Source organism: Dipodomys merriami, unplaced genomic scaffold (assembly GCF_024711535.1).
Source record: "Dipodomys merriami isolate MVZ:Mamm:240054 unplaced genomic scaffold, mDipMer1.0.p SCAF_20, whole genome shotgun sequence".
In the NCBI taxonomy this organism is placed as follows: domain Eukaryota; kingdom Metazoa; phylum Chordata; class Mammalia; order Rodentia; family Heteromyidae; genus Dipodomys; species Dipodomys merriami.
In genome coordinates this window covers 28,532,707-28,548,395 of record NW_027203382.1, presented here as the reverse complement: position 1 = coordinate 28,548,395, position 15,689 = coordinate 28,532,707, and the positions used below count along the sequence as shown (strand labels likewise).

At 38.6% G+C, this 15,689-nt stretch overlaps 1 protein-coding gene across 2 annotated transcripts in view; it reads right to left on the bottom strand.

Moving 5' to 3' along the window:
* Positions 1-15,689, bottom strand: part of Tnpo1 (transportin 1) — a 90,455-nt gene that overhangs the window by 39,126 nt on the left and 35,640 nt on the right. For both annotated transcript variants that reach the window (XM_070031328.1, XM_070031329.1), the window contains exons 4-6: positions 15,323-15,472; positions 9,274-9,380; positions 4,316-4,449 (exon numbers count right to left, since the gene is read on the bottom strand). In XM_070031328.1, coding sequence (XP_069887429.1) covers positions 4,316-4,449; positions 9,274-9,380; positions 15,323-15,472 — 391 coding nt within the window. The remainder of the gene's footprint in view (positions 1-4,315; positions 4,450-9,273; positions 9,381-15,322; positions 15,473-15,689) is intronic.

Here is a 15,689-nt window from a genome sequence, read left to right as displayed (position 1 = left end):
AGAGATGTAGTTCAAGTGATAGAGTGCTAGACTTGAGCAAAAAAGGTCAGGGACAGTGCCTAAGCACTGTAAAGTCAGTAAAAAACAAATAAGCCGCCGGGTGCTGGTGGCTCACGCCTGTAATCCTAGCTACTCAGGAGGCTGAGATCTGAGGATCGCGGTTCAAAGCCAGCCCAAGCAGGAGAGACCGTGAGACTCCTATCTCCAATAAACCACCAGAAAACCGGAAGTGGTGCCGTAGCTCAAGTGGTAGAGTGCTCTTGCCTTGAGCTGAGGGACAGCGCCCAGGCCCAGAGTTCAAGCCCCACGGCTGACCAAAAACAAAAACAAAAACAAAACCCAAATAAGCCAACTTAAAAAATACAAGGACAAAAGACTACAACAAATTTTCTTTTTGTGTCTCCCTCCCTTTTTTTTTTTTTTTTTGTTGAACTCTGGGCCTGGGTGGTGTCCCTTAGCTCTTCAGCTCAAGGCAAGCGTTCTAACACTTTATCTACAGTGTCACTTCTGGTTTTCTGGTGGTTTATTGGAGATAAGTCTCATGGACTTTCTGTCTGGGCTGGCTTTGAATCGGGATCCTCAGATCTCAGCCTCCTGAGCAGCTAGGATTATAGGCGTGAGCCACCGGTGCCCAGCTTTGTCCCCATATTTGAAGCTTGAACTCTGCCTCACTCTCTTGGTTTTTTCCCTCATTCTACCACTTGAGCCACACATTCACTTCTAGCTTATGCTCTTTACAGATCTGTTTAAAGATGTTTAATGCAAAGAAAAAGAGATTAAAAAAACCAGAGAAAGAGATAAAAGGCTATATAAAGAGAAGTCAAATTATCCCTCCTAGCAGCTATGATCCTATGCTTAAAAAAGCCGAAAGAAGCCTCCTATATCTAATAAACACTTTAGCAAAGTAATAGGATACAACTCCCGCCCCCAACAGCTTTCTACATACAGAAAAAACAATTCCATTCACAATACCCTCAAAAAAAAGTAGGAATAACTTGGAGAAAAGAGTTTTACTATGAAAACTGTAAACCACTGAAAAGAGAAATTGAAAGAGACACTAGAAGATGGAAAGACCTCTTAAGCTCACAGATAAACAACTAAAGGGATCTGTACACACACTGCAATTCCCATCAAAACTCCAAAGTGATTCTTCACAGAAATAGAAAAATCAACCATAAACTTCATATGAAAGACAGCTAGGGCAATCCTAAGCACCAATTATACTGCTAGTTTTCCCTCATATCTCGAACGTAGATTTTTAAAAAGCAAAATTAGCCAGTGCTGATGGCTTTGTAATCCTTGCTACTCAGGAGGCTGAGATCAGAGGAAAGATGCTCGAAGCCAGGCCAAGCAGGAAAGAAAGGCCATTAGACTCTTATTTCCAATAAACTACCAGAAAACTTTAAGTAGAACTGTGGCTCCAAGTGGTAGAGAACTAGCCTTGAGTGAAAAAGCTCTGGGACAGTGCCCAGGCCTCCTGAGTTCAAGCAACATTAACATTAAGGTCTAATTAAATGGTGCATTTTGTTGTTGTTGTTGTTATTATGTGTTGGAACATCTAAGAGGGAAAAAAGGGTGAAAGAGATGGTGATGAGGGAGAAGACGGTAATGTGAAGTATATTATATTCCTATATAAAAATGGTGATGTGAAGTACATTATATTCCTATATAAAAATATCTCAGCCAGTTGCAGAGTGGTAATCCTAGATACACAGGAGACTGAAGTCTGAGGATAATGGTTCAAAAGCCAGCCTGGGGCAGGAAAATCTACAACTTTTATTTCCAATTAACCAACAAAAAACCAGAAGTGGAATTATGGCTCAAGTAATAAGAGCTTCGTCCTGAGAATAGTGCCAAGCCCAAATACTCACACTTGTAAATCCTAGAGCTCCTCGGGAAGCAGAGACTGAAAGGAAGTCTGGGTAAAAAAGATCAAGACCTTATCTTAAGCTAAATGTGGTTGTATATGTCTGTCCTCTTAGCTACAGAGGAGGTGTAAATAGGAGACCATGGTCCACAAGCCAATCCTGATAAACACTAGATCCTATCTCAAAAATAAACTGAAGCAATGAGGGATGGAGGCATGACTCAAGTGGTAAAGTGCCTGCCTAGTACGCATAACACTGAGCTCAAACTCATTACTGACAAAAAAAAAGCAATCCACAGCATACAGTTATTCACCCATACATACACTGACAAAAATACCGAATACAAAAAAAGGAAAAAAAAATCTTAAGTAGGTATAATGATCATTCACTAAGCAGACACATTTTTGTATTGCTGAACTCTGAATGAATAATCATTTACAAAATTTTAAGTATCAAATGCTCAGTATTTAATATCCAGTAATAGTATATCAATGTCCCAAGTATACATTTCTATAGATTTTTCTGGTATTAAGCTGCTGAGCATTGCTCACAAAAAGGTAAGATTTGTAGGACTGAAGTAAAGTATGTAAATCACCACTTCGATCACCATAGTTAAAATATTAATTGGGGAGATTCCATAGAGATATAAATTAACTCTGCTAGAAAGAATAACACTTAAAAAATGTATGTGTACTATACTACCTGAAATACACATCTATCAGTTTCCACTGAACACTACAAAATTTAGTACCACTTTAAGATGAAAAGTAGCTAAAATCAAAAGCTAAAATTAAAGAAATCTAAAAGTAGATAAGATTCTTAATCATTCTCTGAATGGTTACTAAAATTATAATCATGGAATGGCTTTGTTTTTGGTGGTACCAGGCCTCATGGTTGGTATGCAAAGGTTCTACCACTGGAGCTATATCCTCAATCATTTTGCTTTTAGTTTCTTTTCATATAGGACCCACACTCTTGCTTGAGTCAAGCTAGCTAGGATGCCTCCTAAGTACTGAGATCACAAAATGTGTAGAACATTCAAAATATCCTCCCCACATCCCTGGAAACAGGGTCTCATCTCCACCTTCACACGGTCTAATCTCATCTCCACCTTCATAGCAGCTGGGATTATAAGCACACACCAAATTCATACCTGGCTGGCCAGACACTTTGAAGCCCAACTAAAATACATAGTATGCACTAAACTCATGCCCTTGGACTCTCTCTAGCAACAATTTGTTAATATGGTATTCGATTATTCTATGCAAAAAGGACATGGTAATGACAACTGGAGACAACAAAAAATCCAAACTGATAAGCAACAGAAACAACAATGCCTTCAACAACCCAACAAACTAGAAAAAAATTACACAATGGGACCAAAATAAAATCAAACACAAAAACAAAAGTACAAGTACAGTAAGTATCCTAGACAAAATTTAGTAAAATTACTTAATCCATTGCTAAGTTAATAATATAATTACTCAATTTCATTCACTGTATGTTAGGTATTATTCTGGAATTAGGAATACAGAGGTTAAGAAAGCAGACCATGTAAACTTTAGGATTAGCCAAGTACTAGGACATCATGTAATTTCAGGTCATAAAAAAATGTCCTGATGGGCTGGGAAGTTGGCTCAGTGGTAGAGCGCTTGCCTTGCATGCCTGAGGCCCTGGGTTCGATTCCTCAGCACCACATAAGCAAAAAGAAAAAAGCCGGAAGTGGCGCTGTGGCTCAAGTGGTAGAGCACTAGCCTTGAGCTGAAGAGCTGAGGGACAATGCTCAGGCCCAGAGTTCAGGCCCCATAACTGGACAAAAAAAAAAAAAAAAAAAAAAAAAAAATGTCCTGTTACCATTGTGCTAAAAAGACCTTTCCTCATAAGTAAATGCAAAACTCTTAAACCGAAGTAGTAACTTAATGGGAAGATATTTCACTAAAATTCAATTTACTTATCACAGTATAAAGAATAGAGGAGCACAGGACCTGAAAATAGGGGTTTAGAAAATAAGATGATATCTTTTGTTTAAAAGTTAAAATTCACAGTATTACATCAGACAACATTGTTAGTTTCCAACCGACAAATACATGTAGATATTTTTTATTTTTATTATAGACACAAATGAAATTATTTGAACTTGACAAGACTGATAATTTAAAAATATTCCTGTTAACCTTGACTTTCAAAGAACTTACACAGTATGAACATGAATATTAGCTAGTATGAAAGTATTTAACAGGTAGAATGTATGAAACTATATTATATGCAATAAAAATTTCATCAGGAAGTAAATACTTCATGGGATTGTAATTAAAACAATAAGTTTCAATTATCTAAGTTCACCTTTATGGAACTTAGGCTACCCACAAACATTGAGTAATCACTGCAAGAAAGTACAGTGACAAGGCTTGTATCAGAGTTTAAACTTAAAATTAATATATAAATACCTTATTTTGGGGCTACTATGCTTGAAGAATTGTAAAAATTTGGGAATCATAATGTTGAGAGGACGATCCAGCACATCACTATCTAAAATTTCGGCAGAATCTTCACATATCTTCTGAAGTGCACCAAATGCTCCCTGTAAAGAACACATTTGAATTATTAGGATCACTAAAATCAAAGGCATAGAGCCTGGTTTGGTGGTGGCGCATGCCTGAAATCCCAGCACTAGGGAGACTAATCAGGAAAAACTGTAAGTGGCTACTGGTCTATATAGCAAGAAGTTGTCTCAAAAGACAAACCACAGGCTGGGCGCTGGTGGCTCACGCCTGTAATCCTAGCTACTCAGGAGGACGAGATCAGAGGATCACAGTTCAAAGCCAGCCCAGGCAGGAAAAGCCGTGAAACTCTTATCTCTGATAAGCCACCAGAAAACCAGATGTGATGCAGAGGCTCAAGGGGTAGAGCGCTCAACTTCAGCTGAAGAGCTGAGGGACAGCACTCAGACCCAGAGTTCAAGCACTACAACCGACAAAAACAAAACCCCAAAGGCATGTACAAGGAAACAGAGAAATACTATTTATGTGACAAATTTCAGCTTATTAAAATGCCTTTTAAACTCCATAAACTAAGTAATTCAAATGAAACAAATTATACCATGGATTTCTAAACTGTTACTATACTTAATTTTAGCATTAAGTTGGTAAAATATAAATAGTATCTAACCTAAAAGCTTGACTTCTATAATATTCTTGTTTTAAGTCAGCATTGATCTTACTCCTCCTAAATGCTAAACTGAATGTAAAAGTACATTTTCATAGAAATGTACTTAACCATTGTAACGCCTTTTGAAGTATCATTAATAGCATTAAGAAACAATTATAATGCTGGTGCTGGTGGCTCATGCCTGAAATCCTAGCTATTCAGGGGGCTGAGATTTGAGATTCACCATTCAAAACACTCTGACCTCCAAATTAACTACCAAAAAAGCCCAAAGTGGAGCTGTAGCTCAAGTGATAAAGCATTAGCCTTGAGCAAAAAAGCTCAGGTTCTGAGTTCATGCCCAAGGACCAGAACCAAAAAACCCCCCAAACAAGCAAAAAACCAAAAAAAACCAAGTATGTGTGTAAGTACGCACACACACACGCACATATGCACACACACACACATGCGCATATGCACACACACACACATACACATACACACAATTTATCAAGTAGCTAGTGATAAAAATCTGTTAAAAGGGCAGGTAACCAAGTTGGACAACTACTTCCTTATAGTCATTTTTATCCCAAAAGGCATAAGCCAGAGTTGTTGCATACTATACGGAAACTGCAAGTACCATCATCACCTTGGTGCTTATTTTTTATAAAGTTTGGTCCTGTTGAAATTGCAATATCTGAACACGAAAGCTTAAAAAAAGTTTTAGCTCAGGGCTGGGAAGGTGGCTCAGTGGTAGAGTGCTTGCCTTGCATGCATGAGGCTCTCAGTTCAATTCCTCAGCACCACATAAGCACAAAAAGCCGGAAGTGGGGCTGAGACTCAAGTGGTAGAGTGCTAGTCTACAGCTGAAGAGCTGAGGACAGCGCCCAGTCCCAGAGTTCAGGCCCCACGACCGACAAAAAAAAAAAGTTTTAGCTCTAGCCAGGCTCCAGTGGCTCAAGCCTGTAATCCTACCTACTCAGGAGGTTGAAATAGGAGTATAATGATTCAAAGCCAGTCTAGACAGGGAAGTCCATGAAATTCTTACCTCTTATTAACCACCAAAAAGTAGAAAGAAGGGCTAGGAAGGTGGCTCAGTAGTAGAGCGCTTGCCTTGCATGCCTGAGGCCCTGGGTTCAATTTCTCAGCACCACGTAAGAAAAAAGCCGGAAGTGGCACTGTGGCTCCAGTGGTAGAGCGCTAGCCTTGAGCTGAAGAGCTGAGGGACAGCGCCCAGGCCCAGAGTTCAGGCCCCACGACCGGACCAAAAAAAAAAAAAGTAGAAAGAAGAGCTGTGGCTCAAGTGATAGAGCATTTCGCCTTGAGCAAGAAAAGCTCTGGGATAGCACCAAGACCTTGAGGTTCAAGCCCCAGGACAGGCCTTTCCCCCACCAAAATGCTCCAAAAGCCAGTTTAAAATCAAATTAGATGTAAATTTGCTTCTTATACTATTGTGAATCCTGCCATCTGAATTTCCCATGTCATCGCCTAAATTAGATAGGGAAATGACTTTTTGGTGCCTCTTTTCCAGTAGGGCCAAGGCCATTCAGGCAATATGAAGTAGCTACAGAAGATGGATTACTGACCCTTTGCCACTCCTTTCAAAGTGAACAGGACCGAAGTCATTTCAGGGAGAACATCAGGCAGGATGAATATATGAGGAGATATAAAAATATTGGTTTTGTCAGTTCTGGGGCCTGAACTCTGGGTCTGGGAGCTGTCCCTGAGCTTTTCAGCTCAAGGCGAGTGCTCTACCACTTGAGCCACAACACCACTTCTGGTTTTCTGGTGGTTAACTGGAGATAAGAATCTCACGAACATTCCTGCCCAGGCTTGCTTTGAACCTCGATCCTAAGAACTCAGCCTCCTGAGTAGCTAGGATTACAGGCATGAGCTACCAGGTCCAGGGCATAGAAATCTTGTGTTCAAGAAATATCAAAAAGGGCCAGACACAAAAGTTAAAACCAGGTAATAAACCAAAAATGCAAGTAAGTTTTCTTACCAGCACAACTTTGGGCACAACTTTGGAACTCTGACACTATATGTATTCAGCTTAAAAAGTATAAAAGCTGGTAGGGAATTTGTCTCATACTCATTTTCTGCATAGGGAACAGGAAATTTTTCCTCTGTTCTTTTTCACCTTCCTTTAATCAATTATATTCAAATAAACCCTGGCTAGAGAAAATGTAACTCGGGACTGGGAAGGTAGCTCAGTGGTAGAGTGCTTGTCTTGCATGCCTGAGGCCCTGGGTTTGATTCCTCAGCACCACATAAGAAAAAAGAAAAAAGCCGGAAGTGGTGCTGTGTCTCAAGTGGTAGAGTGCTAGCCTTGAGTTGAAGAGCTGAGGGACAGCGCCCAGGCCCAGAGTTCAGGCCCCATGACCGGACCCCCCCCCCCCAAAAAAAAGAAAATATAACTCAACAAAAACTTCAACAAACATTCAGCAATCATTCCATATCAATACCTGCTAAGCCTATACATAAGCAGTTGAAATGAGAATACTGTTCATATAGTTTCTATATTAAAGCAGTTTAAACTTTTTATTCTTTTATAGTACTTGTTTAAATGTCCATCTTTTGTTTTCCATAACATCAAAGTATCTTTCAAAGTATTCAGCTGTTAACAAAATGACTAAATATTAGTCTTTCTCTAATTTTATCAATGTAATTCAAAAAAATTATTACAAGGGTTCCAAGGAATTATTAGTCTTATTATATGTGAGAAGTTTTTGGTTTTGTTTTTTTTAGAAGACTTTTGCTATTCAAAGAGAAACTTAGTCATTAACATTAACAAGTAAAATCTATACTCTCTTCACTTCTCCAAATAGAACAGTTTCTATTGATTTTATCAGTGGTAAAAGGGGGAAAAAAAAAACTTGACAAGTAGGCACACTTTAAATGTTACTAAAAAAAGTTACTCAATAACAAGCATGAAAACAGTTTAGAAAAACTAAAAAAAAGTTTGATAAATTTGTCTATTAAAAAAAATCACATCAACAAATTTAAGCTTGACAATGGCTGCTTATTATATATAAGTAACATATAAAAATAATTTTTGAGTAAAACCTATAAGGTCATTGACAAACATTAAATTTAAACATTTATGTTAACAAATAAATGAACAAAGGATAACCTTATTCACATATTAAATGTAAGTATATACATCCAACTTGTGTAGAAGTGATGAAAATAGATGATAATTAAAATAGAACACACATTTAGTTAATATCCCACAACTACTTCCTCTGTGCTAGTAATGTGTTAATTTTGATTCCTTCTATTAACATTCATGAAATTGAATGAAATAAAGTAACATTTTGGGTCCGGTCGTGGGGCCAGAACTCTGTGCCTGGGCGTTGTCCCTCAACTCTTCAGCTCAAGGCTAGCGCTCTACCACTTGAGCCACATGCCACTTCCGTTTTTTTTTTTTTTCCTGCTTATGTGGTGCTGAGGAATTGAACCCAGGGCCTCATGCATACAAGGCAAGCACTCTACCACTGAGCCACCTTCCTAGTCCTAAAGTAACATTTTGAAGGTAACAAGATCAAGACAGTAAAACTTAAGCATACAAATTAATATTAGCAGAGTCCAGGAACAATTTTAAAACAGAAAACTGAAGGTAATTCCCTGTAGGACATACAAAAAGAAAAATTTTTTTTTGGTCAGTTGTGGGGCTTGAACTCTGGGCTTGGGCAATGTTCCTGCATTCTGCAGCTCAAGACAAGTGCTTTACCACTTGAGTCACAGTGCCACTTCCAGTTTTCTGGTGGCTTATTGGAGATTAGAGTCTCACAGACTTTCCTGCCTGTGCTGGCTTTGAACTGAGATCCTCAGAACTCAGCCTTCAAAGTAGCTAGATTACAGTCATGAGCCACTGACGCCTAGCTCAAAATTATTTTATGTTATATATCGCCCCCCCCCCCCTTCTGAGGATTGAACTTAGGACTTGTGTTCTTGTTTTGGCTTGTGTGCTCACAGATGGCACACCTCGATTCTTGAGCCATGTCAAACAAACAATAGAATCTCAGACACTTTTCTGTCTAAGGGGGCTTCAAAAATCTCAACCCTCAGGTCTCCTGATTAGCTAGATTTTTTCACAGCATGTTATATGCTTTATAAAAAAGCAGTAAAGATAAAAGATCACAAACATAAAGGAGTAACTTTAGGTTCTAAATTTTGAAGTTGTACATTTTGGATGAAATGTTTTTCAAAAAGGTATGACTACACAGTATGGTAACAATAACAAAAAAAGTATTCTTACCTCACAGGTATTATAATCTTCAGAATCCAACAGGCTACAGAGTTTTGGTAAGAGATCAGGCCAATTCTGCAATTCTCCCTTGGAGGCTATGGTTGTAATCAAAATACCTTGAAAGACAACATACATTTTTAGAAAAGCCAGCCATTCAGAATGTACCACATGAGCTTAACTTTTCTAAAAACTACATGTCATAGCATTCACTGACCCCCAAATCACTGCTACAGCCTATCTGTGGAAAAGCTCCACAGCAAATCAGATCTGTTCCTAATCTTACTGTAAGTTTTCATCACAAAAAATTACTAAGTTTCAGTACAACTGACTGGTGTGTGTGTGTGATGTGCTGCTACTGGAGCTTGATATTAGGCACTCACACTCAGCTTTTTCATTCAAGGATAGCCCTCTACCATTTCACCCACAATCTCTACTTCTGACTTTTTGTTGGTTAACTGAAGATAGTGTTGTTTTTTTTTGTCGGCCGTGGGGCTTGAACTCTGGGCCTGGGCGCTGTCCCTCAGCTCTTCAGCTCAAGGCGAGCGCTCTACCACTTGAGCTACAGCGCCACTTCCAGTTTTCTGGTGGTTTATTGGAGATAGGAGTCTCAAGGTCTCTCCTGCCCGGGCTGGCTTTGAACCGTGATCCTCAGATCTCAGCTTCCTGAGTAGCTAGGATTACAGGCGTGAGCCACCAGCGCCCGGCTGAAGATAGTGTTTTATGGACTTTTTTTGCCTAATCTGGCTTGGAACTTCTACCCCAAGATCTCACTCTTCTGAGTAGCTGAGAGTTACAGGCATGAGCCACCAGCACCTAGCTTAGTAAAACAGATAACCATTTTTTTTTCTTCAAAACTAAAGATATCTTAATTAAAATTAACATTTTTATAATCACTAATTCATGAGAACTCATATTTTATACAACTTATCCACAAAAGAACAGGGAAAAAATACCAAAATGCTATTAGCTCTTATCACTAGTTGATGAGTTTATAAATCTGTTGGGTTTGGATAAAAGATATATCAAGAAGGTCAGAACATTTTCCCTACTTAATTATGAATCATAGCCAAGGATTGTGATACAGAAAAATGACATAGATGAGAATGATCCTACATGTTCATATGCTTTGCAACACTACCTCTCATGGGGACAGGTTATACACTCCTTTAAAGAATTCCCATCACTTGCTAGAAAGGCAGTCTTGGAAGGTACATGCTGATTGATCATATGTGGGTATTTTTTTGTTGGTTTGTTTTTGCCAGTCCTGGAGCTTGACTTCAGAGCCTAGGCACTGTCCCTGAGCTTCTTTTGGTCAAACCTAACAATCTACCACTTGAGCCACAGGACCATGTGTAGCTTTTTGTTTAAGTGGTATTGAGAAATCAAACCCAGGGCTTCATGTATGCTAGGCAAGCACTCTACCATTAAGCCACATTCCCAGCCCCATGATCATGTGTTTTTGACTGACTGGATTATTTCAACTGAGTTGTGTAGCCCTGCCGTGACAGCAGATTAGACAAGCACCCAAATGTCAACACATTTTGTATTAACATTTTCTCTATTAAACATATCATTTATAATATAATATGTTGGTAATTCTGGAGAATAAACCCTGACATTACAAATTACAAAATGTTTCCTAAGCTGTATGTTACTATTCTGCAAAAATGAAAAGAACATGGTCCTCTTGAAACTTCAGTGAGATGTATGTAATTACTATAGAATAGAAAATTAAAACTGTGTGGATAAACTTTGTTTAAATTTCCATTGTTAAGTTTTTAAGAACACTGCTCTCAAGAGAAAGAGTTTAAGAAAACCTTTAGCGAACCAAGCAAATACTTTCTAAGAAAAAAATTACTAATGTATTTAAAGCTGTTCCTCCCCTGCTCAATAACAGGGGCTTGAAATCAGGTTCTCACCCTTGCTCTGGCCTACAGTCCATTTTCTGTTGGTTATTTTGGAGCTAGTCTTTTAAGACTTTTCTGCCCAAGAAGGCCTCCATATGAGAAATCTCAGTCTCCTAAGTAGCTAGGATTATAGGTGTGAGCCACCATGCACCAGGCTTACTGAGTGTTTTTAAGATATAACCCTTGCAATAAGATGGTTCACAAGAAGATTTGAAAGCAGCATGATCTTTTTCTTGCCAATTATTCTTTCCTAAAGTTAAAAATAAAGAGAAAGCCCTGGATATACCTTCAATGAAGGCTGGAGGCATGGCTTAGTGATCAAGAACCTGTCTAACAGACTTAAAGCCTAGTAACCCAAGATAAAGCATAAAAGAATGCTGATGGGTTGACAAATTCTAAATTTATCTGGTCCCGTAATCTCATCTACTTTACAGAAGAGGGAGATTAAGATAAAAATGAAATTTTTAGCTTTTGATTTATTTTGGGTTCTGAGGATCCAATACTTTAAAAAAAATTACTATTATTTTTTAGCCAGTGGTGGGGCTGAACTCAGGGCTTGGGTGCTGTTCCTAAACTTTTTCTGCTCAAGGCTAGTGTTCTAGCACTTTGAGCCACAGCTTCATTTCCAGTTTTCTGGTGGTTAAATGGAGATAAGAGTTTCAGACTTTCCTGCCTGAGCTGGTTTTTGAACTGCAATCCTCAGATCTTAGCCTCCTGAATAGCTAGGATTACAGATATGAGTCACGACTGCTCAGCCAATACTTTTATTTTTAATTAGCAACATGTAACAATTTAACTGTCCAATCTGTGTAACTTATTTCAAACTGATAGCTTTAACTAAGTAATATTAAAATATTATAAACGTTTAAGGAACTTTAAATTTTAAACATCTTGCTGGGTGCCAGTAGTTCATACCTATAATCTCAGCTACTCAGAAGGTTGAGATTTGGGGGACAGTGATTCAAGGATAACACTGTCAAAAAGTTTACTAGCCTCCATTTCCAAAATAACCAGCAAGGGTCTGGGAAGGTAGCTCAGTGTTAGAGTGCTTGCCTTGTATGTATGAGACCCTGGGTCTGATTCCTTAGCACCACATAAACAGAATAAGCCAGAAGTGGCGCTGTGGCTCAAGTGGTAGACCACTAGCCTTAAGCTGAAGAGCTGAGGGACAGCACCCAGGCCCATAGTTTAAGCCCCACAACACACACACACACGCACGCACACGCACACGCACGCACACACACACACACACACACACACACACACACACACACACACACACACACACACACACACACACACACACACACACACACACACACACACAAAAAGTGGGACTGGATGGAGTCATGGCTCACACAGTAGAGAACCAGCACACACACACACACACACCACAAAAAGTGGGACTGGATGGAGTCATGGCTCACATAGTAGAGAACGAGCATAGCAAGCATGAAGCTTTGAGTTCAGTCAATACCGAAGAAAGAAGAGGAGATGAGGGAAAAGAGGAAGATCTTGAATCTGAAAGTCCAAAATAAAAATAAAAAATTTTATAATGTTCAAAAAGATTCAAATTTTTTGGTAGTTTAAATTTTTGGTAAGAGAGGCTCAATTGTTAAGTTCTATATAAATATCCCCAAATCACCCTAAACAATTATTCTGAAATAATACACACAATTCTGAAATCTGAAACACTTTATAGACTCCAAACATTTGAGCTGAGGACCACTCAATCTGTATATGGAAGCTCAGCAGTAGTCATTAATACACTGTCAATTGTTTCATCTGTATTTCTACTGTATTTCTATACTTTCACATTTCCAATTGTTTGTTTTTTTTTAATTAAATTCTAAGTGCTATTTGGCAATATACTGAATTAATGTGTGAAGCTTAACTGAAGCAAAAATTCTTAATTCGTTTCTATACTGAAAACTTCTGAGACTAGATTAGGATACTTGGGAAAATAGTATCTAGAACTAAAATCAATGAACGACCTTTTAACTTCCACAAACAAGTATCAAGACATAAAAAGAAAAGGCTTCCAAATATTTGAAAACATTAATAGAAGGAGAAAGAACTCCAGAAGTCACTGGAAGATTACACCAATTCTTTTCTCCCAATACTATTATTACTAACTCTTTTTTTTGGTGGTGGTCCTAAGGCTTGAACTCAGGGTCTGGGTGCTGTCCTGAGACATTTTGCTTAAGATTAGTGATCTACCACTTGAGCCACAGATCCACTTCTGTTTTTTGAGGAGGTAGTTAATTGTGAAGCAGTTCATAGACTTCCTGTTTAGGCAGGCTTCGAACCTTGATCCTCAGAGCTCAGCATCCTGAGTAACTAGGATTATATAGGGGTGAGCCACCAGTGCCCAGTTAGTACCACCACTACTTTTAAAAGACAGGATATCACTACGTGGTGCTTCCAAGTTCTTGCTCCTCCCAAATGAGCTGAGATTGTAGGTAAGCACCATCACACTCTGCTCTTCAATACTATCACTTCTAATCTTTTAAATTTACGACAAAAAGAACTATAGCTTAGACCAAATGGTACTTTAAAAAAGAAAGGTATAAGCCAGGAGCTGATGGCTCACATCTGTAATCTTAGCTACTTAGGAGGCTGAGATCTAAGGATCTCCATTTAAAGCCAGTTCAAGCACAAGAGTCCCTGTGACTCTTATCTCCAATTAACCACTAGAAAATCAGAAGTTTGAGCTGTGGCTCAAAGTGGTAGAGTGCTAGCCTTGGGCAAAAAGAGCTTAGGGACAGTGCCTAGGCCCAGAGTTCAAGCCCTATGACCAATGGAAAACAAAAACAAACAACAAAAAACAAAAAAAGGTACAACAGAATAACTCAGGGAGTCCCTCTCATCCCCCAAAAGAAAATACCTTCTATCCATCAAATTTGAAGTCAGTGTTGTCACACTTGAGTATGTCTATAGAGAAATCACAGAACTTCTAATGTACAGAGATGAGTATTACTTTTCAAACCTAAAAAACAAATGCGAGGAGAGCTGGTGGCTCATACCTGTAATCCTAGCTACTCAGGAGACTGAGACCTGAGGATCACAGTTCAAAGCCAGCCTGGGCAGGAAAGACCCTGAGACTCTTAACTCCAATTAACCATCAGAAGTAGTGCAGTGGCTCAAGTGGTAGAGTGCTTGTCTTGAGCTGAAGAGCTGAGGGACAACACCCAGGCCCAGAGTTCAAGCCCCATGACTAACAAAAACCCAAAACAAAAACAAATACAAAACTAAGGAATCCTTCAGGGACTTGCATTTACACAGCAGGTTAATGAACAGAAAGTTCCTTGTAAACTATGGGTCCTTGAAGCCTAGTGCATGATGAAAGTTGTTCAGTAGTAGGATTCCCTGGAGCAGAGCTGCCTATCTCTGCTGCCACTCACTGATATATATCTAACATTATAATGAAGGATTTTAATCAATTATTAAGTTATTATTGTCCTGGAAGCAAGTTAAATATGTTGAAAAAGTCTAAATATCCTGCTACTGAGTTAAGTGTAAGGCAAGGCTAATATCAATCAAGGAGAGAATCCCTATTAAAGAACATCATTTCTATAAAACAAAGTTTGCCTTATATGTAAAAGTGACTGTAGAACCTGGCACAAGTGGCTCAGGCCTGTAATCCTAGTTACTCAGAAGGCTGAGATCTGAGGATTATGGTTCAAAGCCAGCCTCAGCAGGAAAGTCCTGAGATTCTTATCTAATAAATCACCAGGAAACCAGAAGTGGCACTGTGGCTCAGGTAGTAGAGCACTAGCCTTGAGCTGAAGAACTCAAGGACAGCACCCAGGCCCAGAGTTCAAGCCCCATGACCAACAAAAAAAAGTGACACTAGAAATTACACTCCAAGCATTACACAGGCAGACCAACAATAAGAAACTTCAGCTGCATAATCAAAGAAAACAGTAGTCCTAAATACTATTGCTTGATATCCAACTTCAATCAATTTTTATTAGCCAACTATCAGTAACTCAGTTATATTGGGTAAAAGCTTTTACCTTAACTGTTAACACTTTTATAAACACCTAAGTGTCCTACCTATCACTAAACATAAAACAATAAAATATGCTATAAAATCATTTCTATAATTCATTATAAATAGAATAAGCAAAGTAAGTAAGCTAACTTACCAACAGTGGCTCTGATCAGAGGAGACGAATCACCAATATTATTTAAGCATTCACTTTTAATAAAGTCTGTTACCCCGTTTGGGAAATTCTGAAAATGTGCTTTCACATTATTCTTCAAGATGAGACCACTCAATGATCTGGTGGGTTCATCTGCAATAAAGTAACACCAGTACTGAGTTTCAAAGTAGCTTCAAAATGTGCCAACAATAGTAACTTTAGAAATGAATATATTCAATAGCTGATTGCAACTACAATTTATTTTGTGCTATAATAAAAAAAAGGTCAAATGATTATTAAAAAATTAACATGATAATGTATTTCAGGGCTTTTCAACCTGGCCATGGCTGACATGTTAATAATGCTTTGT